Below are 24,271 nucleotides of genomic sequence, written 5' to 3'. Positions count from 1 at the left end.
AAGATTAATTTTCTCTAAACAGAGAGAAATAGAATATTTTACAGGAATAGGTTTCATTTAATTAACACTTGATTATTATATAAATTTCACAAATTTTAAAGCTTTTTCAAACAAAAAGAACATACATTTGAAGTCAACTAAAAGACTTTTTACTAACAAAAAATTACTCGTGATGTTTAAAAGGAATATGAGACATAATATATTTTAAAAAAATAATGAAAAAAACTTCAAAAGATAATGATAAAATCAAGAATATGGTAAAATTGTAATTTTTTTTATGACTGAGACAGTTAACTCATTAAAAATGGCCTAATGTAAAAGTCAAAGCAATTAGACTTTAAAAAAATAACATACCCTCACTGCTTCAAAAAGTTTTGCTGATCGCACCGCTTTATATTAAAAATAATAAGTGGTGCAGAAGATCTGCAACTACATAAAATAAACTTTACCATTATGGTACAGCAGTTAAATTTTTAAAGGTACACATTATTTAAACGTTTACAATCGTGATTTTTTTTTTTTTTTAACCTATAGGTTATAAAGAAAGAAAAACTTATGTCAGCAAAATAAAAATTAAAAGATACCCCACCTTCAAGACATGATTAATTTTCATTAATCTGAACAACAAAATTATTAAAAGAAAGATGGGGATAGAAAGATAAATGTTCAAAAAAGAATATATATTAAGGAGAAAAAAAGTCTTGATTTATAAAAACGAAAATTCAAACACATTGAGTTAATCATGGCAGAGATAATAACATATTTTAACTGTCAAATGATTATGAGAATATAAATTTAACACAATGATAACAATGAAATTTATTAACAGAGAGCAAAACCATAATCAGTCTTTATGTCTAAAGCACCCTTGACTTAAATTTTGACAATTTTTTTCCTCCTATAAAATGCTGCTCAAAATTTAAACTTAATACCACGCCTGCCTTAATTCCTTGTCTGGAAAACACTGAGCAATCTAGAATAGCAAATTTGTGAAAATCTTTTTGTCAATTGAAAAAAAAAAAAAAATAAACTTCAGTAGTTTCTTCTTATGTAACCATTACTAATACTGGTAGTAGTATGTGATGCAATTATTATTCCCAAATCCAAAGTAAAGACAAATGGTAGTCAGAGAAACATTAACGATACTAGACACAGCCATATTCATACCAGACAGAATTTTCAATAGACTTTTCCTTCGATCGAGAGCTATTATTTTGGTCTTGAGTTTTTTCAGTTTTAGTCCTAGAAATCTTGGAAGCCTCGGTGGTGTCAATATTGCTGTTAGTGTCAGAGCAATAAGCAGATAGTGGGCGTGTGGGTTTGTTGCCAATTGAAGAGCTCCTTAGTATATCAGTGGAAGGTGCAATGTATGACAAGGGCTGAAATGAGTTATCTGGCGAAAAGTGATGACGAGAAGTATTGTATGGCGAGATTTGCTGAGAGGAAGCACTTCTGGAGAAAGCTGGAGGAGAGTTGTAAGCCAGCATATCCGAACTAGTCAAGTTTGTGACAAAATTCAATGTCATGTTGTTTTCTAAAGTCGTATGCTTTTGTCCAATCTCCTTCTTAAGCTCAGTGTCAGCCTGTGAGAGAAAGCATTATTGCATTCGAATTTAAATACAGTATAAAATGAATTATTATAACAGTTTAGTTATAGCTAACAAAACGACAAATGGCAAAACCAAAGATGCATTACTTTTAAACTTTTATTAAAGTTTCTCTTTTACACTTAATAGTATTAGTTTTAATATTTGGTACGACCACTTTTGGTGTTTGGATCAAGTCAATGGTTTAATATGTTTTTCTTTATACAGTCTTTATTCTATATCTACATATGTTTGTGTAAGGGAAAATCTTCTATCATTATTTACATTTATTTCCAGAACAGATTTATGCATAACAATTCTTATTCGAGTATATTTTCAACACAAATGGAAAGGGAGCGATAAATTTTTCTTCCTAGGATAGTAAACTGAAATTGTTTAAGTTCATTCAAGGAATTCTTTCATTTTCGAAGTGAGAGATATAGACAGAGTTTTGAATATTAAACTTTAAATAACTTCTGACTACCTGCTGCCAAAAGTTTCTGCTCTAGATTCAGATATTTTATGTAGGTAAACTCCTTAGTGTAAGTTAAGAAAAAGTATCTTACATTTTCATAATTTAACATTTGCAATCATAAAAGAATCATAGAAGTGTTCTGATAACATTCTTACAACACAAAACTGGAAAAAGTTAAAAGCCGATTAGTTAGATGTTCAATTATTTAGAAATAAAGTTAAAATTTTGCTGCTGACAGAACTGTAAGAAAGTGTAAGTTTGTAACAGAACTGTAAGTTTGTAAAGAAAAGAACATTATGATTATTCAATTAAAAAAATATTTTTAGTTTATAAAAAATTAAAATTAATGAAGCCATAAAAATTACTAAATTAATACACAGAATTACTCGAAAAGAAAAAAAAAACTTACAGTGTCAATCTTATCTGCAGGTGTTGTAGCTTGTTCTGAATTTCTGTCTTTTTGAACACCTAGTCCAACATCCCTCACGGGAATATGATCTTCCTGACATGAATCTTCCAGGTTTAAAATATTACCTATAAATGAAATGGGTTTCATTAGAAAGAGTTCAAAACATACGAGAATAGCATTAAATGTAGAAGACGAGCATACTTTTTTTATGAGACCATCCAAGAGATTTATTAGGTCGGCGAAGACTACAATATAGGCTTGAATCTGTGGAATTATCTGATTGGCTACTGAGAGGATCATTATGCTTGCCATTCTAAAAACACACACACAAAAAAATTATCAATTAAAATATTAAATAGAAATTCATATATTTTGCATCTTCAGATTTTTATACAAAGTGCAGCGAAAGGGAATAGTAATTTCTCTTTCTACAAGCAATTCAAGAATGGCTCTATATCTTCAATTGATACAAGGGGGAAATATGTAGCAGTTGCTTTAGCTAACCAAAGAATATTCATTCACTGTTCGCTAAAAAAATTTGCTTGAAAATTTTAGCAATCAACATTCTTTTAGAGCATGAAACAAGTGATGTTAGGAAGAGAGTTGGATCGAACTATAAGCAGGTTACCACAACAACTGCAACTATAACCAACAACTTTATTTAATCATAACAACACAAGTATAGTCTTAAAATAAAACATACATTCATGAAAAACAATATTTCATAACTTTCAGCACATAATGCAGTATTTTTTAGGTCTGCCACCATATTTATCATCTATTTAAGAAATATATTTGTCATCTAGTAAGAATATTTCCAGCTATATTGCATCATTGCTTAACTAAAAAAAATACTATTTTAATCGCTAAATGCAATTAATTCTATTTCACATCTAATCATCTATGAAAAAACATGTTATGTACAATACACTATAAGCTATTTACCCTTAAAAATGCAGATCGAGTCCTCCGCATTCGTAAAGAGCTACCACTTGTTGGTTTCCTGCAAAAAAAATTACAAAAATTTAAAGAGGCAGATTACTTAAATGTGTAAATCAATTTCTAAAAAACAATTAATTGCTCTTTAAAAAGATCTTATTTTTCGAGAAGTTAAAAGATCTAGCTTAATTCGAAAATTATAATTGCTGCATACGTAGGTACAAATATTTTTACAGTTGACTTTCATTTATTGTGAGCTAATCTTGTTGAAGTAATTTTGCAAGGCTTCTTCTTTTCTTGGACACAGTCTACAAACTATAAAACAATTTTTACAAACATAACTTTTTGAGATCAGTGATGTAGGTAAAGATTTTTTTTTTGATAGAGGTTTTCGAACTTAAGTTTCCTTTTATAAATTTCAAAGTATGCATAAAAACATCGTTATTTACATCTAATTAAACTACTTTATCAATGAATAGGTTTTAAATTAAAATATATTTTTTCATACGGTGTTAAAAACCTTAACTGAGCCACTGTTTAAGGCTTTGTTATTTTTTGACAGACTGCATATGTAGCAATGGCAATTCTCGGTTAGGGTTTTCACTGTGTGTTCAATTTTAATGAAACTACATTAAAATTGAACACAATTGTTAGATTTTAATTTTTATAAAGGAAATAATTTAAACAAATCTGTAACAGAAAAGTCATTTACCTTTTAGGAGATTTTTGTAATTTACTGGAATGATCTATTAGTCTTTGCTCGAGTTTTTCTTTCTGTTGGCACAATTCTCTCAGTTTTTCTCTACTGTTGAAACATAAGATAACATAACTAAAGTTGAAACGTAAGGTAACATAACTAAAGGCATAAAAGAGTAAACAATTTCACTTACAAGCTGTTTTCTTCTTTACGGAACTGGTTCTGCTCTGAAATTACTTGAAAAAGAAGTTCATGATACTGACTAAGCAACACAGACAAATGAGTCATAAGTGACTGTTGTTCTTCTTCCATCATTGAATTCTTCTGAGACAGCAACTGCAATGACATTATTTATATTATTTTTTCTTCTTTTTTGTTTAAAAAATAAATAAAAAATTTTAAAAAGGATTTTAAGAAAAAAACAATATTCATAGGTTGTTAAATTTGTTAGTAGCTCAAATTGTTAAGTGTATAGACCAGTGATTCTCAACCTTTTTTTCGTTGCGGCACACTTTTAACGATTTCGAAATTTGACGGCACACAATGAAAAAATTAGATTAAAAGTTGTTTAATTACCTATTTTACACTGTGTTAAATAGTTTGTGATAATAATTTTGAATGTGGAATAAAATAATATGCACTACAAAATCACATTCATTAAGGGATTAACTATTTATTTTCGACCAATTTTTTATTAGTTAGTAACAGTTATTATTTTCTGCTAGTTATAAATTGTTAGCTTGTTTTCTATAATTATTAACTGTTTTTTTTTAATTTCTTGTTAACCAGTTTTTTGCTAATTATTAATTGTTAGCTTAATTTTTGTTAATTATCCTTTGTTAATTTGTTTTTTATATATTTGTTTTTTTAGTTATCCTTTGTTAGTTTTCTTACTAATTGCATAGCTTACTTAAATGATCAGCTCTTACAACATTTTTTAAAATTGTCTGTTAAACACTTCCATCTTATTTTAAGATTGTTAGAGACAATACAATCGCCGATGAAGATGCTATCACGCTGTTAAAGCGTGGGAAAATTATAAAAAGTATATATACACTTATCTTTATTTTAAACTTTACTCATAATAAAAAAAATCATTATAATTTTTATTGCATCATTTCTAATATTTGGCGGCACATTTTTAAGAATTTGGCGGCACACAAAAGTGCCGCAGCACAGTGGTTGAGAATCACTGGTATAGACATTTAAACAGCTTAGAATAGCTCGTTTCCACTTTTAAACACAAGATTTATAACTTTGTAAAAAAAACTGTGACAAGGTTAAATTTTTTAAATACTGACCCTTCTTCTAATTTTGTGTCTGATATCAACAAAATTGCAGAGTAATATACGATTCAAAATATATAAAATCACAGAAAAGCACACATATTTATGTAGAATATATCTCCTCAGAACATATAATTAAAATTTCTGATAGATTAAATTAAGAACATAATCAAATTTTCAAATATGTTAGAAGAGAGATTTCACTAATTGTGTGAATAGTTTAAATTTACTAAGTAAAAAAAAAGAAAATTGAAAAAAGAAGAAATTTTGAAATATTTATAACTCATTAATTTTATGCTTTACAGCAATGAAATTGTGAATAACATTCTCAAATACATGAAATCCATTAAACACATGCAAATTTATGGAGAAAATAGTATTATTTCAATTTCATTAGAATATATAATTACTTAAAATATATATTTCATTATTAAAATATATAAAGGTCATTAAAATATATAATTCATTACTTCTATTAGACTATACAATTCATTATTGTTACTATAAAATACAATTTATATCTATTGTAGATATCATTTATAATGCTGGTAAATCATTAAAATATGTCAGAGGAGAGAGTGTATTTTAAAGATATAAAACTTGTGAACATAAACTATCATTTATGACAACCAATTTCTAATTTTAATGAATATTTAAACACAAACCATTTTTCCAATTCTTTATGTAGAATAGATTCTGTTTGATAATTATTAAAAAAAATTTCTACATATTAGTCTCAATTAAATATCACATTCAGTAAAGGAGTTTTAATACTATCAAAGGATATTACTATCAGATATTAATGCATTAAAAATGAGTGATTACTAGCTTATTCTTTGAAAAGACTTCATACAAAAATATCAAAGTTAAACAATAATGAACTTGTAGATTTTTACAGAGTTAATTGACAATTTCAAGTTAACAAATAAATTCTTCAGCTTAATACAATTTATTTTTTTTACCTCACAGCAGCTCGTGAGTTTTGAAACTTCTACATCAAGTGATGATGTTTCATTTTGGCATTCAAGAAGCTCTCCCTGCAAAGCTGTATGCTTTAATTTCAGTTCATTGTTTTCAGTCTTAAGGGTTTTGTGAATGGTTTGTAATGCTTTCAATTCAGTTGTTACTTCTTCATGATTTTCACGCAAAGACTTCATCTGATCCTATAATATATTTAGAAAAGAATAACTGTATAAACATAAAATGTTTATCCTGAAATATTAATTCATCTGTAAATAATACTATATGAAAATAATTAAGCTTATCAGTAGCTATTATAAATAGACTTTATTGACAGAATATATCAAAGGATACTGTGAATTTAATAAATAAATAAATAAAAAAAATTTTGTTCATTTGTTTTTTTAAAGACAAAAATATTTTTTAAACTCTAGGCAAAACATACATATAACATATAACCACATACAGTGTAAAACATAAGATAATACCAAGGGAAAAAACAATCTTTTTTAAAAACAAGATAATATATTGTCAAACACGTTACATATAAAGCAAGACTAAAACAAACCTAGATTTAAGTTCAAGATTACAAATCCAAGTTTAGGACACAAAATCAATATACCGTTGGGTGAATTTCTTATTCTGGGCACAGCTTTAAAAGTATATTTAAGAAAATCGACCCAGCTTGAAAGAAATGTTTACAAAAATGGACATGGCATTTTATTCCATTTTTCAAATCATTCTTATGAAAATCGTTCTTTAAAAAAAAAAAAAATAAATAAAAATAAAACTAGTGGATCCAAACAAATATATGTGATATCATCTATTTGCTTAAATAACTTAAAACATATTTTTTTAATTGGTCTTTGTTTGAAAAGATATTAAAAGCCTACTGTTCATTTAATAAGGTTGTCAAGGATCCTATAAATTAATAAATAATTGACAATAGTTCAAATTAAAAAATTTTAAAATCACTTTATTGTTTATTCTGAATATGACAAGATGACTAAAGCCCCAACCAACCACTTATGAACAGATGCCCTGATTCCGAAGTTTGAGACTTTACTCCAGTAACGGTTAAGTTTAATGTTTAAAAAAGTAAGTTCAATATTTCTCATTTGTGTGCTGTGTGAACATTGTGTTGAACATTTAAAAGGCATATTTTTTGCTGTGTACAACTTGTTTAACACAAATTTTTAGCTGTGCCCATTGCTTTAAATGCCCATTCTGAGCTGTGTCCATTTTCTTCAACGCATATTTCAAGCAGTGTCTGAAATAAAAAGCTCACTGATGATCTACAATAGACATTATTATACAGGCAATGGCCTTAAAAAACTCTAAAAAAAACAAACATATGTAATCAAATTACGGACTGGTTAGACTATGCTTTAGACAGTAAACCCACTGGCAGTTTTGCAAATGGGCAAAATTGGGAGGATATTTCTCCCCTATACTCTATTTCAATATTTAAGAACAAACTATTTGTACTTAAAAAACAAATTGGATGAAAAGAAAATATACCTTAAGCTGAATATAATCAGATCTCAAATTATTAAGCAGTCTAGAATCAACTCTTGAATCTTCTTGCTCAAGAACTTCTCTTAATCGCATTACTTCTTCATAGGAAATCAGAGCTGCCTGCAGCTTTTCCTAGAAAATGAGCAATTAGAGTTATAAGCTAGTTTTTATATAGTTTAGAGACATTAGCTAGTTTTTTAGAAGGGCATTACAAAAAATGTTAAAGTTTCTGCAACAAATAAAGTCAAATTTGTTATTTTAAAGATGAAACACTTTTTTTCTCGTAAATTATTACACACTTTAGTTAGCTGAATACGAAGGAAAGTTTTATAGTGAATACTTATGTCTTATATAATATGCTTACCATACATACACTATTTTTTAAAATTAAAATAATAATAAAGCCACATGCAAATAAATAAAAATAGTTGGGACTAAATAACTATTGACTCACTAATTTTACCTTTAAATCACTACACTCAAGCTTTAAAGTTTTGTTATAAGACTTTAATGAGCTGTTCCCCTTAGCTATAGCATCATAGTCATTTGTTAATTGCTCATGCAATCTCTGTAAGGAATCATTATCAGTAGAAAGGCACCTATTACGGTTCTCTAAATCAACACATTGTTGGCTGACCTATAACCAAAAAAAAAAAAAAAAAAAAAACATATATATTTGCAATTTTTTTTAAAAAAGTACACAGGTATATACATTGTAAAAGTGCAAACAGAATGTTAAACTAAAGCAAACAACGCTAAAAAGCACAAAAATATTTTTCTGCTTTTTAATGTAGTTTGCTTTAGTTTGTATTTTAACACAAAGGTCGCCCACTTGTGTATTTAAACAGAATGTTGCCAACAAAAAGAATTGAAAAAATTTACTTAAATATATATAAGCATTAGTTTTTTTTAATACACAACTGAGAATAAACTTTATAACTTTTTAATATAGAGTATACAATTTGTATTCATTTTACAAAAATTTTTTAACTCCAACGTGATCATACTAAATGTCAATGACTGTATTAAATTTATAAATGAAAAATTCAATATCTAAACATTTTTTATTATGTCTTTAAATAAAACAAGAACTCTAATTATTATATTGTAACAAAATTATAGAAATAAAATATTGCTATCAGACAAAATTAGGGAAAAAAATTGGAGTCATCACACATGAATAAAAAAGAAAAACATTTTTTCTTAAACCAAATTTATAGCTAAAATCATAAGATTAATACAATGATACTAAAACAATCTTTTAATCATTTTTATGAGGAAAAAATTATGGATTGTGCAAAATTATAAAAAAATTTATTGCATAAAGTTATTAATGAAAACAGAAAGCAAACATTTAATACCTTTTTCAACTGTTCTTCCAAATTTGAGAACTGAGATTGAAATAGAGTCTTTTGTGATGCCAAAGTTTTATTCTGGGAAGACACGACAGTGATTTCAACTTCAAGTTTAGCTAATTTAGATTGCAGGGAATTGTTTTGGGATAGAACTGTGGATAAATTCTTTTCTACAGAGTCTAACTGACCTTTTAGATTGTTGTTTTGATCCTTTAGCAGGGATACTTGGTTATTTAAATTATAATTTTCATCCTCAATTGCAGATTTCTAAAGTAATAAGAAAGAAAAATACATTTTGAATTTAAGTAGGAGTAAAAGGTCTAGAATCACAGTGTATAATAATTCTGCATGTAGTACTGAAAAAATTAAAGATAAGAATAAAGGAAGTGTAATATTATCTATACTTAATCTTTAATCTTAATCTTTAATCTTATATTAATAAAAATATATATAATTAGTATCGAAGCATACTTTTTTCTCTAATTCTATAACATCAGCTTTCAGTTCTTCAAGTTCACGCAAAGTTTCGCTCGAAAAAACTAATCTAAGGGTTGAAAAGAAATTATAAAAATTAGAATTTTTAAACGGTTTCAAAAGTATTAGGTAGAATATGATAAAACAGAAGTATATAACAGAAAAACACACTTAGTCATAATATATTTAGGCAATAAAAAAATGCCAGTAGAGAGATCATGTAAGAAGAAAAAAAATTTACAAACAGACATGCAAAACGTATGTCTGTATGTAATTTCTTCATTATAATTATTTCATTTTTCTAAACTTTTTTAGCAGAACTTTATATTATATATATGCAAGCAAAACTTGAAAAACATGTTCTTGAATTTGAAAAATTGCAAATTTCATCTTATCATTCTAAATGTTCAAATTTCCTCTCACTATTCCAAATTATGCTAAAATTTGGAACATAAGAATTTGGAATATAAGAGTTCAGTAAATTACACAATCCAATAAATAATATGGGATTGGAAGTTAAAAGAGTTATTTTATAGGATTTATAAAAATGATAAATTTGCTAACTAATAATGAGTTGTTAAACTGAGTTCTGTAAAGTTTTTGACAGAGAATTTTGAAATTTCTATATTTAAGAAGCTTAAGTGAAACAAACTATAACAAAGTAAGGAATATCCAATATTTTGCAACTATTCGGCCAAACATTCAGCAATGAATTTAAAAAAAAAAAAAAAAAAAATTGGGGGGGTTGAATAGATTCAATAAAGAATAATTTAAAATTGTATGTTTTACTATACATTATCATAAATAATTTTTACACATATTTGCTAAGTTCTAAAACTTGTTAATTTGTGTTAGATCCCTTAATATTAATTTTCCTTTTGCATACTTTGTCGTATCTTACAAATTTTTAAAGTGAAATGTAAAGTTTTTGCACTTAATCATAAAATTAATTTATTTTAAGATAATTGTATGCAAAAAAATAATTTTTCATAATTATTTATTATTTTATTTAATAATAGAAAAAATTTTGAACTGTAAGATACATACTTCTATTACATTTTCAAGAACTTAACTTTAGGTGTCAAAAAAAATTTGGATATTTTAACAAAACAGCATTTACTTATCAAATACCAACTCAAAATATGCAGCAAAACTCTTAACTTATCACAAATTCTTTTCCATTATAGTTTGAGAATTCACAGCAGTTTTCTGTTATCGGTCACTCTACCTACAATAATATTGCAGCTGCTTTTAGTTGCTCAGTCTAGAAATTTGCAGAATTTAGTTTGGCTGGGCAAGGCAGTTTGTGATCCAAATCTTCACAAAACAAGATAATAGGAAAATGGGATAGACTGGTCCACAAAACATAGAAGGCAACAACTGAGTTTTAAGTTAGTAAACTTAGGAAATAACTAGTTAAATGAAAGGAAGGATCCGTTCAATTTTTTTAAAGGCTAAATAAGGGTTACCTAAATAAAAAGTAGGCACGTAAGATAGCTTCAGAAATACAGCAGCGCCACTATTTAGGAAAATGAACAAAGGTAAGAGGAGTGCTTTGTAGATCATTAATTCCTGAACATTCAATGTTCAATAACATTTTTTCTAAAATCAACTATAATAAGTAAAATTACGGAAAAACAATGAGAAACCAAAGTGAATGATTGAAACTGTGGAAAAAAATAAGATTAATGTAAAATCCTGCATTTTTAGTCCCATTCACTCATGCTTTCATTTTGTGCAATTACTTAACATAAATAATAATGAAAAAAAAACATTTTGATGTAAAATAATATTGAAGTATTACAAATGAAAAAATTACTAACTTCTTTGATATGCTCTGTTCATTGTGATCAGGAGTTGTTGCAATGTTTTGCGATGTTGAGGAGAAGTTATTAGATGAAGGATTACCAATGAGATCTTCCAATTCTTTTTCATGATCTGCTTTAACATGGACACTAGTGTGGTTATAATCAACATTACTGTAAGTAGAAAATAACAGCTATAAGGTGGGAAAAGTTCGTTTTTACAAGAATTGTAAAAGGAAGAGCTTTAAGGAAAGTCGACATTGAACTCTTAAAACCTTAAATTTTCAGGTTGAAAAATATGCTATGATTGACTATAAGGATAAAATAATAATATATATTGTTTATCCTGAAATAAGGGAGTTCCGTAATTAGGTGCAGCTGTTTATAAAAATCTGCTAAGCATTCCATAAAAGGGAAGAGAAATGAGACAGAAGAAATCATAATGCCATTTTTTAAACATACTTGCTATCTTGCACTCTAAAGATGTTTATAACTATCGAATTTTTTTAAACATTCCTCATTTTAATTCCAAAGCCAGTTTTTTTTCACTGTAGATAAATTAATTGATTTACTAATGTTTGCAAAATTTATGTTGAATTCTGTGAGTTTAACATGAGATACTTTCCTTACAAACTCCTTAACTATGATACTTAAAATATACATACCTAAGCTTTTGACTATCAGTTTTTTGTTCTTTCTCACATAAATACTTATCAGCACCTTTAAGTTCACTGGAAAAATGAATAAATTACTTAATTTTAAAAACATAAAAAATAAAAATTTTTACTTTGAATTAGAATGCATAGTAAACGCAACATATAAAAGTATTGTAAAAGAAATATTAAAAAAAATTTGAAACAAATAATATTTAAGATAACAGCATTTGAAAAGAGCAAAAATAGTAGCTGTAACTAAAAGTTGATTCTAGTTCTGCATGTAATTAGTAGTGTTTATGAAAATTTGATGCAATATTTTATAACTACAAATCAAGCTAGCATATAAAAAAACGTTTTTGGAAAAAGTATGTTTTTAGTTATGATGCAAGAATAAGAAAATATGATTGCATCAATTTAAATTACTAAATACAAGAAAACAGCAACCTATTTATTTGGGCTGTTATAAAATTATTTTGAAAATAGTAAACAGTTTTCTTGAAAATTATTTATAAATGTCAGATTCGATCTTCAGCAGTGGCTCAAAGCCCATCAAGCTTCAGCTGGTTGGGTATCAAATTGTCTGGGTAGTAAAAGTGTTATTGTGCATAATGCTAACCACAACAGGAGTGGCTCAAAGCCCACCAAGCTTTAGCTGGTTGGGTATCAGCTTGTCTGGGCAGTAAAAGTGGCATTGTGCATAATGCTGAACACAACATGCTGTTGTGGGAATGCTTCTAAGAATCAATCAGATTCTATCTTCAGCAGTGGATCAAAGCCCATCAAGCTTTAGCTGGTTGGGTATCAGCTAGTCTGGGTAGTAAAAGTGGCATTGTGCATAATGCTAACCACAACAGGATGTTGTGGGAATGCTTCTAAGAATCAATCAGATTCTATCTTCAGCAGTGGATCAAAGCCCATCAAGCTTTAGCTGGTTGGGTATCAGCTAGTCTGGGCAGTAAAAGTGGCATTGTGCATAATGCTGAACACAACATGCTGTTGTGGGAATGCTTCTAAGAATCAATCAGATTCTATCTTCAGCAGTGGATCAAAGCCCATCAAGCTTTAGCTGGTTGGGTATCAGCTAGTCTGGGTAGTAAAAGTGGCATTGTGCATAATGCTGAACACAACATGCTGTTGTGGGAATGCTTCTAAGAATCAATCAGATTCTATCTTCAGCAGTGGATCAAAGCCCATCAAGCTTTAGCTGGTTGGGTATCAGCTAGTCTGGGCAGTAAAAGTGGCATTGTGCATAATGCTGAACACAACATGCTGTTGTGGGAATGCTTCTAAGAATCAATCAGATTCTATCTTCAGCAGTGGATCAAAGCCCATCAAGCTTTAGCTGGTTGGGTATCAGCTAGTCTGGGTAGTAAAAGTGGCATTGTGCATAATGCTAACCACAACAGGATGTTGTGGGAATGCTTCTAAGAATCAATCAGATTCTATCTTCAGCAGTGGATCAAAGCCCACCAAGCTTTAGCTGGTTGGGTATCAGCTTGTCTGGGCAGTAAAAGTGGCATTGTGCATAATGCTGAACACAACATGCTGTTGTGGGAATGCTTCTAAGAATCAATCAGATTCTATCTTCAGCAGTGGATCAAAGCCCATCAAGCTTTAGCTGGTTGGGTATCAGCTAGTCTGGGTAGTAAAAGTGGCATTGTGCATAATGCTGAACACAACATGCTGTTGTGGGAATGCTTCTAAGAATCAATCAGATTCTATCTTCAGCAGTGGATCAAAGCCCATCAAGCTTTAGCTGGTTGGGTATCAGCTAGTCTGGGTAGTAAAAGTGGCATTGTGCATAATGCTGAACACAACATGCTGTTGTGGGAATGCTTCTAAGAATCAATCAGATTCTATCTTCAGCAGTGGATCAAAGCCCATCAAGCTTTAGCTGGTTGGGTATCAGCTAGTCTGGGCAGTAAAAGTGGCATTGTGCATAATGCTGAACACAACATGCTGTTGTGGGAATGCTTCTAAGAATCAATCAGATTCTATCTTCAGCAGTGGATCAAAGCCCATCAAGCTTTAGCTGGTTGGGTATCAGCTAGTCTGGGTAGTAAAAGTGGAATTGTGCATAATGCTAACCACAACAGGATGTTGTGGGAATGCTTTTAAGGATCAATCAGATTCCATCTTCAGCAGTGGATCAAAACCCATCAAGCTTTAGCTGGTTGGGTATCAGCTAGTCAGGGTAGTAAAAGTGGAATTGTGCATAATGCTAACCACAACAGGTTGTTGTAGGTATGCTTTTAAGGATCAATCAGATTCCATCTTCAGCAGTGGATCAAAGCCCATCAAGCTTTAGCTGGTTGGGTATCAGCTAGTCAGGGTAGTAAAAGTGGAATTGTGCATAATGCTAACCACAACAGGCTGTTGTGGGTATGCTTTTAAGAATCAATCAGATTCGATCTTCAGCAGTGGCTCAAAGCCCATCAAGCTTTAGCTGGTTGGGTATCAGCTAGTCAGGGTAGTAAAAGTGGCATTGTGCATAATGCTAACCACAACAGGGTGTTGTGGGTATGCTTTTAGAAATCAATAAATTAGTTTTGATTGATTATCTAAGGTATATTGGATCTAACGAATTAAAAATTATTAGGCTTTCAAAATCAGAATTATTAAGTTTTTAGATAGTATTGGCATAGTTGTAACATGACAAGAAGAAAGCACGAAAAAACCACAATCTATGAACAAATAAATATTTCAATCGTTCATAACAGAATTAAATAATTACTTTTGTGAATTTTCGATTTGACAGGAGAATATTTCTGCAGGTGAGTTTTTGATTTCAAACTCAGTTCTCAACTTTTGCACTTCAGTATTTAATCGTTGATTTGCAATTTTTTCAGACACTAAATCCTAAAAAGAAATTTAAAATTAAACGCATACTTCAATATGCAACAAAAAAATTTCCTTCACATAAAAATTATAATTAGGAGACTGAAATACTTTTATAAAAATTATCAAATTTGAATCTTAAACTAAAACAATGTGATAAAAATATTAAAAAAATTCAATTGGATGAGAGTAAACAATGCATTAATAGAAAATTTTAATCAAATGTGTACAACTGGTAAATTCTAATTAGTTTATTAGTTAATCAGGCATGTATAACTGTAATGAAAAGATAAAACAAAGAAAATATTGCTTTATAATTTCTTAATATTATTATACATTGTAGTAGAGAGGACATTAAATGATTTGTAACTTCTTAAGAATTTAATATTTTAGGAAAGTAAATAAATCTAAAAGCACATTTGTAAATAAGAAATACATAAAAATCTAAACACACTTTTCAAACAACAAAATCAAGTGACAATTCTTGATATACTTTTGCATTATAGATTCATAAACAAGTTCAGCTTAAGTGTTTTCCTGACTGTCTTTGCCTGACATGGGTTTGTTAACAGAACAAACTTTTAGGCTCATGATAAAGTTCTTGTTTATTTTCTTATTACTTTCAAACTAAACAGAAATACTTCGTAGTTCCGTAACAGTATTAATGGTACAAAATTTCACTATTTGAAAAAAAGATTATTTTAAATAATGTATCTTGCATCTCTACAATTTTTGGTCTTTATGTGGCAAATAAAATCTCTTGCAGGCTTGATATAAAAATTCTTATCAACAAATTATCAGAGCAAATTCATCATCTTATCTCAAATTAAGTCTTCAGGCTTAGACCTCTAAAAATAAGCACAGCCTCATCTCTAGTGTGTTAGCATAAACTGGGTCAGTTTTAAGAATTTTCAATAACTATACCTTAACTATAACTAATGATTATACCACCTTAATAGAACTTATACCATAGCTGCAAACTGGTAAGAAAGAAAAATAGAACACAAAGAATGACAAGCCAATCAGGGGTTATTATAACACAAAGTGGAAAACAAAATATCGATATCAAAATATCAATTTATAAACAATACAAGTTTCATATTTAAAATTTTTGGAGGGAGTTAACAGTTTTAATTAAATTACTTAATGAAGAAAATCACACCTTTATAGTAACTAATTCAAGAAAAACCTATTTCTTACAAGAATAGCGATATCAGATTTTAAAATTACTTGAATATGAATTGCCATGTTCGATTTTAAACACGTGAAAATACAAATTATGATATTGAATTTCTGAATCACGTAAATACGAATCACAATACATAATTTTTAGGTCATGTAAATACAAATCACTTATAAATACAAAAATAGAAGCCTGATATTACAACTGTGTGAATATGTATCGCAAAATTGGATTTTAAAATTGTGTAAATACAAATTGCAACATTGGATGTTAAACTCACATTAATACGAATTACGATATTCAGTTTTAAAAACACATAAATACAAATCGCGATATTGGATTTTTTAATCGCTTGAATAAGAACTGTGATATTAGCAGATACCGGCGCAGTTCCCAATATTCAAAATGGTGAATATAAGCTAAATCAAAGAAATCGAATTGGCAGAGAATCACATGCATATAAATGTCTAATTAAAGAGATTTAGCAAAAGTTTAATGATTTCATTGGATTATAAGATTTTGATTTGGGGAAGTCCGCTAACCCACGGCCTTGAGATATGCGGAATTCTCTGATATTTATGGAAAAATCACATGCCCTGCTTTTAGTTTTAAGACATGCCCAGGGTTGAAAGAAAATCGGCACAAGGAGTGAAAAGGCGCTAGCATACTGAAAAATCAGAACATTTTGATCTCAAAATGTATTTTCAGAACAAGGCAAAAAAATCGTAACAAATGGGATTTAATTGGAACAGTTGGTAGCTATGTTATGCTCTAAATATGCAAGAAAAAAATTTAAAAATTTGTTTTCATTTTGAAATAATACTAGAGACATACTTGTCTGAGAGCTTCCAAGGATTTTTTATCTACAGCAGTTTGTTGAGTTAGATCTTTGTTTTCTCTTTCTAATTCTTTGAACTTGGTTGCTACTTGATTCAGATTTTCAACCTCTTTTACAAAATGTTTATTTTCTCTGTCTAAGTATGCAGCACGGGAAGCAAATTCTTCAATTTTTAAATCTTTTGACTGAAATGTAAGGAGATGTAATAAAAGATTGTGAAACTAAACAAAATCATTTACTTTATACAAACAAAGAGCAGTAGATGAAAAATAGATTTTTGTTAAAAAAAACCACATGATTTTATTTGCTTTTAATTAAATTCAGAATTATCAGTAACTGTCTGTATTTTTAAAAGCAAGATGAAAAAAATTTAATTAAAAAGATTTAAATATTTAATCATTAAATTTTAATATATATATATATATAAAACATTTACTGAATTAGTAAAGTCAAAACTGTGTTTGACAATGAAATAAAAGATTATTAAAATAAAAAAATTATTTACTTTACACAAACACAGTAGTTGAATTTTTTTTTTTTTAAATTCATATGATTGTATTAAATTTTAATTAAATGTCACAGAATTATTAGTAACTAAACACATTTTTAAAGACAAAATGAAAAAGAGTTTTAAAAAATTTATACGTTTAATCATAAAATTTTAAGATATGAAAATAAAAATTTTATTAAACAAGTCAGAACCGAGTTTGACAATTTAGTTTTAATAAAAAATATTGGTGAAAAATTAAACATATTTAACACAAAGAAAAATTCTTAAAACAGCAATAATTATTACCTCAATTGCAGCTTTAAGACGGGCAGTTTCTTTTTCTAGTCCCTTCATTTCCTGTTCCAATCTATGATTTATGGTTTCTAAATTAGTAGTTTCTCGCTCCAGGTCATGATATTTTCTATCAGCAAGCTTTAAGCTTTCCACTATATTATTTAATTTTTGGTTTTCATTCTCAAGAGCCTGTATATCCTGTTGAAAATCATTTGATTTTTTCTGAGCTGTTTCTACCATTTTTTGAAGCTTCTGATTCTCATTATTAAGTGTAGTGATGTTGTGCTCCAACTGCTCACATTTAAGTATCTCAAACTGAAATTAAATGAATAAATTACATGGAGAAATTAGCACAGATCAGTTATCGTGAAACACTAGTTTTATTGCCAACATGTCTAGTTTCAGGTAGATAGATACTAACTTATATGGGAAGTAAAAGTGGTAATTGTTTTTGTCACAAAAATGAGGAGCCAAAATCTCCATAATCCTCCTAGCCTACAATGAGCTGCTGCGGGAAGATTTTAATTTTTACATGAAAAAATCTTAATGATTTATAATTTCAGAAGGAAATGAACTTAAACTAACTCAAATTGAATGTGAAAAGCCTAGTAAAAAAAATTATTTAAATCCAGATATAAAGAAACAAAATTTTTCTCAATTTTTCCTCATCTCTAAGCAAAATCGAAAACAATAAAATATATAGTGAAATTTCAAAAAACAAGAATTATAAAACAAATCTATCAATGTAATGATAATCTAGTAGATAAACATTTAATTTCATAGGCTTTTGCGGTTGTTATTAGTTAAAAAGCCTTTGAGAATATAATGATAAGCTATATTATTTTCATATGGGATATTTTACAGCAAACTGTTCCTTAGCATTGTTTCCAGATAAGTATATCACAAATTTCAGGAAATTTTTACTAGATACAATAACACAGAAATACCTTTTTGCTTACACAAAAATTTGCTGTGCTTGTCTACCAAAATGAATTATTTATCCTGAATAACTTAAAAATGCGGCTTATCATAATAGTTTAATAATAAAGACTATATTCCCCTAAAACCATCAATTATTTAGCAGTATGAATAAAAATTAATGCAAATCACAGCAAATCGAAACTCACAATTAATTGAAGCAAAACTAAATGGCTTGTATACTGGCTAGTTTAAATTAAATTGTCTTTATTTATGCTACAAAATGGCTGATTTATTTCTATATTTGTAATGCCAGGTTGAAATATCAATTTCGTTTTTTAATGTTTTAAAACTGCAGCATATTCTAAGAAGAAAAAGAACATGAGCGCAAATAAAAATTATAAAAATACAAATAAAAATGTTAGCATTTAAGCAACTTAGAAGAATCTACGAAAATTGTTGTATCAATATTTCGTTAATTCTAACAGAAGTGTGGACTAGAAACTTGAATGTCATATATATTATCTCATGTCAGTAAACTTACTTGCTGATCTTTCAGCTTCTGTTTTAAATCAGTAACTAATTTTTCGTAATCAACACACTGATTTTCCAGCGCTGTGAACTTCTTTGCAGATAATTTCAAATCTGAGATCTCTTTCTCTAAATTATTGTTCTTTTCCTTTAAAATCTTTTGTTCCTCTCGAAGGGTCCCAATCTGTGAAAAACATTGAAAAGTGATCTATAAAATAAACAGCTTTATTTTCAGGCAAGAGAATGGGGGAAAAAAAGTCTGAAAGTACTAATATACTCAAATAAAAAAAAATTTTAAAAAATGCATGTGCAATTATTTCACACAAAAAGAAAACATTTAAATTATTTGCCAACATAATTGAATTTTTTTATTATTAGTGAAAGCAATACTATATTAAAATTGTCTTTAGGCCAATACAGATTGATTAAGGAAAATTTAAATACATCTGAAGCATTTTTTTTGTAGGCAAAGATATGTTTTTTAGTTGAAATTGTTTTTTATAACAAAATTTATTAAAGGCTTATGAAAATATTTTCAAGCATAATTTATACTGTTAACAAAAGAAATTTTTTAAAACCAGTATAATTCTAAAAGAAAAAAAAGAACCTATCAAATAAACTTATCTTTTTAACCTAATGAAAAAAAAAAGTTTTAAAATTTTTATATAATAACAATTCAATAGGCCTGAAATCTGAGAATGACAGAAAAATGTACACTTTACTTGGAAATTACTTAATATTTAAGTAATAAAATTAAATAAAAAAAATTAAGTTAAAAAGGGAACTGTTTTAACAAGGAAAATACTGTAAAATTATATATCGATATTACTGTACATGCAACAAAAATGTAAAAAAACAGAATATATTAATGTGCTCAAAAAATTTTACTGGTCTCTAAATGTCACAACAATATTCTCTCTCAATGCAGCAGACCTAAAAAACTTAACAAGACTGTTTAAAATTACTGTCACATGAATTTTAGGATTATGACCCAGATTATAACACATATTTTGTGAATATACAAATAGCACAATTTCTGAAAATTTTATTACTTAGAAATAACATATTTTTAGCTAATCAAACTCTTCAGGGCTGTTGCAATGAAAGAAAATACAGTTTTCTTAAAATTCTATGGAAATGTCAAAATCATATTCTGACCTATCTGTACATTACACAAAAAATAACCTTTGATTTAATGATTAATTCTTCATCTACTAGAACTCAATTTTTGTTACTAGAGAGCCTAACCTTATATATAATTAATACAGACACTATTTCAACTGGCGAAATCAGATATAAAGATATACTTTTTTTCTGAATTAACAAATCTTTTTTTTCTGGATACGGGTTCTTAACCCTCAAGTCATGGAAAATATGGTCTCAACAGTTTAGACAAGAGAGCAGTCAAAAGTTCACCCTCCTTAATGCTAATCTCACATTTTGTGAAATATAAATACAAATCTTCGAAAGTATAAATACAAAATTTGAACAAAATTGGTTGACAAGTTTTTGAAAAATGAAAGTTTGAAACACAACCGTTTTAAATTTTAAATCTCAGAAGCTATTTGACTGATTTTCTTCAAAGTTTGTATCTTGTCATTTAAAATTATAGTTTAAAATAGTGTAAAAATTTGTTTACGGTACATTTCAATTTTTTTACTATTTTTAAATAAATTATTTAAAAACAATAAATGATTATTAAAATTTTGGATAAATGAATCTTTGGATAAGTGATTTTATATTTGATTTTGGATTAATGAATTTTATCGATCTTGTACTTTAAAATATTGTAAACACAAAATAATTAGCATATCTGAGGTTAGGCTTTCAAACCATCAAGATTGAGTCCTGGTACTTCAAAATCTAATCAATTACTAAAAAGGTTACTCAGCGTGCTTGCTTTTTTTTAGCAATACAAATAAACAATGGAATAATGCATGCATAACATGCAATTACTCTAAAATAAATGAGAACAAAATACAATAAAACTCATTAAATAAAAGGATTCTTGAAATTGGACTTAATTCATTGCAGATAATATTAATGTTACTTTGCTTTGTCATTTAAAAATTATGAAAAAGTAGAAGAAAGAAATATTCAGGGAAAGAACCTAATTAAAGATTCCAATTTCTTTTTCTAAATTAATAGGTGAAAAACAATTAAACAATTAGCAAGCTTTATCAGCTACAAAAAATTTCATCTGTAATACAAAATGTAATAAATAATAAATTGAAAATTTTCCTAACTACTAAATATAAGGAGATATTTCTTAAAAAAATTAAAAAAAATTGCTTGAAATAAAAAAAAATTTTAAAGTATATTTAAGAATGATTTATTATTTACATTATAGCATTCATTTTTATTATTTGCTTCATTATTTATTAAAGGAAAAAAGAAAGAGGATTGATGAATAAAAATAAAATAAGATCTACTAATTTTAGGAACCAAGATGCGACTAAGACTACTTTTATTACAACATCTATGAAAAAACATGAAAATTTTCAGAAAATTTACATTTTCTAAAGCTGTTTTGTTTTTCCAATTATTTATATCCAACTTGAATATATTATCCTCCAAATCTTTCATACATTCCTAAAAATCAAGAATATAAGTAATACCAGAAGGCAATCTGTAAATGCATAAAAGAAAGCAAGATAGCATAAATAAACATTGCATGAATGCGCAAATATCAAAGCATAAACAAATAACATAAAAGCTAATACACACTTTGCTTTTGCATATAAAGCTTAATATATTCGCAAGAGCAAGCTTTCAACATCTTTGTAAGTATCAAGATGAGTTTATTCTTATAGTGGCAATGTTTAATCCTTCAAGTGTAGAGCCTCTTGGGAAAATTGTACAAAATTGTCACATTATACACTTCTTTCCTTATGAATAAATGAAAGAAACTGGCTTTTTGATACAGGAAAGCCACCAGTTGTAAGTTTGAGATGCTCAGAGGGCTAAAATCTCTTTTCAAATTACAGCGTTTATAAAATATTTTATATCATACACTTGGTATTCATCAAAATGTGAAATAAAATAGTTATCATCCCCCCCCCAAATAATAAATACCAAAACAACATTTTTTTAGCAATGTTTATTGCCTGTAAAACAAACAGCTTAAGCGAAATTAGTTTGAATTTTGTTTCTATTTTAAATTATCATTTTAACAACAGCATTAATAGACCTTTGAGGTACTTTAAGGCAGTTTCTAATATGCTTCCATCTTTTTCTAAGAGACATTAAATAATGTCATTTGTTGAAAAAAAAATTACATAAATATAGGTGGAAAAAAACTTAAAAAAAAAAATTAAATTTTTTAAATTAAATTGATCTGTATTATTGTTCGTTATTGTTTATCGATTTTTATTTTTGTTTCGATATTGAAAAAAAAATTTTAACTGCATAAACACACATGTACTAGATAATCTAATTTCTAGTACATGTAAATCTTTGTAATTTCTTCAAAAACTTATGAAGATAGTAAAAGTCAACATATTTCGAGCACTTAAAAATAGGCGCCCATTCTCAAAACTAGCTAGATGTGCGTGTGGAAAAGAAGAGAGATTTGAAGCGGCAATTGTGATGTTGGTAACAAAAAACTGGAAAATAAAGGCGAAAAACAAAACTAGAAAATTTGCAGTTGCTGGGAGTGAAACAGAAAATGTAAAACAGTTAATGGAAAATAGACAAGGAGAAAAAAACCCATGAAAACTATAGTGGATGAGATATGAAAGTCAGTGCAAAAGGCATGTCGTTAAGCAAAGGAATCAGCATTCCTAAGAATGAAAAAAGATTCCAAAACATCAAAATGAGAAGATGTGACAGAAGTGAGAGAATTTTGGCGTTGTCGAAATTAAATTGCTCAAGTTTTAAACAGCAGCAATAGATGATTATTGAATTTTTGATCACAGACATATTTATTGGGTTCCATTAATCAAAATTTTAAAGTGTCTTGTTTGTCTGATGTAGCCAAGTTTGCACTGACTAGGAATGTGGTATATGCCCCAGCAATTTTCAATACTGATAGGATCTTTAAAGTACTTAAATTTAATTTTTTTAACAGGCCTGAAAATAAAATGACTTTCAATATAAATATTTAACCAGCAGTCATAAGAAATTGAGAACTATATTTTATAATAATTCAATTTATTTTCACTTTTAACCCATACCACCATAATTTGTACTTCTCAGAAGGTTTTTAAACACAACAATTAATTAATTAAAAAATACAGCTAACTTTTCAAAGGAATCACAAAAATGTGTTACATATCTAAAATTTAAAAAAAAATCATTTTGATGTTAGTTGACATTTGACAGTATTTTTTCATAAACTAAAATATGAAGAAAAATAATAAGATACTAACAGGATCAGTAACTTCAAACGATGGTGACCGATTCAAACTTTCAACCAACATATGCAGTCTTTTGTTTTCAAGCTCAAGCTGCAACACCCTACTTTGATTTTCTGTGTTCAATTGCTCCATGAGACTGTGATTTTCCACTGAATGAAAAGAATAATTTATGAAAAAATATTTTAAAATTTTAGTTTCCATTTCAATTTTATGCATAAACAAAATTAAATAGAGTAGAACAACAATTTAAAAAAGCACAAATAAAATAGTCAACCTAGATGGATGCATATTTTGGTTTTATAAATGTACCACATCTTTGGTTCTCAGACATAAGGTACAGTAGGTTAATATCTAGCTAATACAATCAAACAAGCTTTGCTGTAAAAGGTTAAACTACTTAATATTTAATATACAATTTATACAAACAAAAAAATTCTAGTTGAAATTTTATGCAAAACATAGATTAAATAAAATTAAAAAAAAACTAACAGAAAACTGTTTGGTTTATAAGATAGGACAAAAGAAGGATGGTATTGTGGTATAAGTAATACAGAATTTGTTTGGAGAATTAAAAAAAATAATAATAAAAAAAAACATGCACACAACAGCAACAAGATGCACAGGTACATAAAATGTACTTGTGCATCTTTTTCACTAGGGG

At 27.9% G+C, this 24,271-nt stretch overlaps 1 protein-coding gene across 3 annotated transcripts in view; it reads right to left on the bottom strand.

Annotated features, from left to right (window-relative positions):
* Positions 1-694: 694 nt before the first annotated feature.
* Positions 695-24,271, bottom strand: part of LOC107448191 (uncharacterized) — a 40,155-nt gene continuing 16,578 nt past the window's right edge. Inside the window, exons 13-31 of one of the 3 annotated variants that reach the window (XM_087163593.1) lie at positions 23,623-23,759; positions 21,767-21,844; positions 19,266-19,436; positions 17,816-18,118; positions 17,016-17,204; positions 14,895-15,019; positions 12,170-12,235; positions 11,523-11,678; positions 9,697-9,769; positions 9,232-9,492; positions 8,334-8,507; positions 7,874-8,002; positions 6,355-6,555; positions 4,300-4,442; positions 4,122-4,214; positions 3,416-3,473; positions 2,672-2,783; positions 2,471-2,595; positions 695-1,583 (exon numbers count right to left, since the gene is read on the bottom strand). In XM_087163593.1, coding sequence (XP_087019719.1) covers positions 1,146-1,583; positions 2,471-2,595; positions 2,672-2,783; positions 3,416-3,473; positions 4,122-4,214; positions 4,300-4,442; positions 6,355-6,555; positions 7,874-8,002; positions 8,334-8,507; positions 9,232-9,492; positions 9,697-9,769; positions 11,523-11,678; positions 12,170-12,235; positions 14,895-15,019; positions 17,016-17,204; positions 17,816-18,118; positions 19,266-19,436; positions 21,767-21,844; positions 23,623-23,759 — 3,032 coding nt within the window. In that variant the 3' untranslated portion in view covers positions 695-1,145. The remainder of the gene's footprint in view (positions 1,584-2,470; positions 2,596-2,671; positions 2,784-3,415; positions 3,474-4,121; positions 4,215-4,299; positions 4,443-6,354; positions 6,556-7,873; positions 8,003-8,333; positions 8,508-9,231; positions 9,493-9,696; positions 9,770-11,522; positions 11,679-12,169; positions 12,236-14,894; positions 15,020-17,015; positions 17,205-17,815; positions 18,119-19,265; positions 19,437-21,766; positions 21,845-23,622; positions 23,760-24,271) is intronic. The other 2 variants (XM_043039545.3, XM_087163592.1) reach the window with 2 other exon arrangements.

Source organism: Parasteatoda tepidariorum, chromosome 5 (genome assembly GCF_982258835.1).
Source record: "Parasteatoda tepidariorum strain Cologne lab strain chromosome 5, Ptep-v5.0, whole genome shotgun sequence".
In the NCBI taxonomy this organism is placed as follows: domain Eukaryota; kingdom Metazoa; phylum Arthropoda; class Arachnida; order Araneae; family Theridiidae; genus Parasteatoda; species Parasteatoda tepidariorum.
Note: the sequence above shows the minus strand (reverse complement) of the source record. Positions and strands in the feature narration are given on the sequence as shown.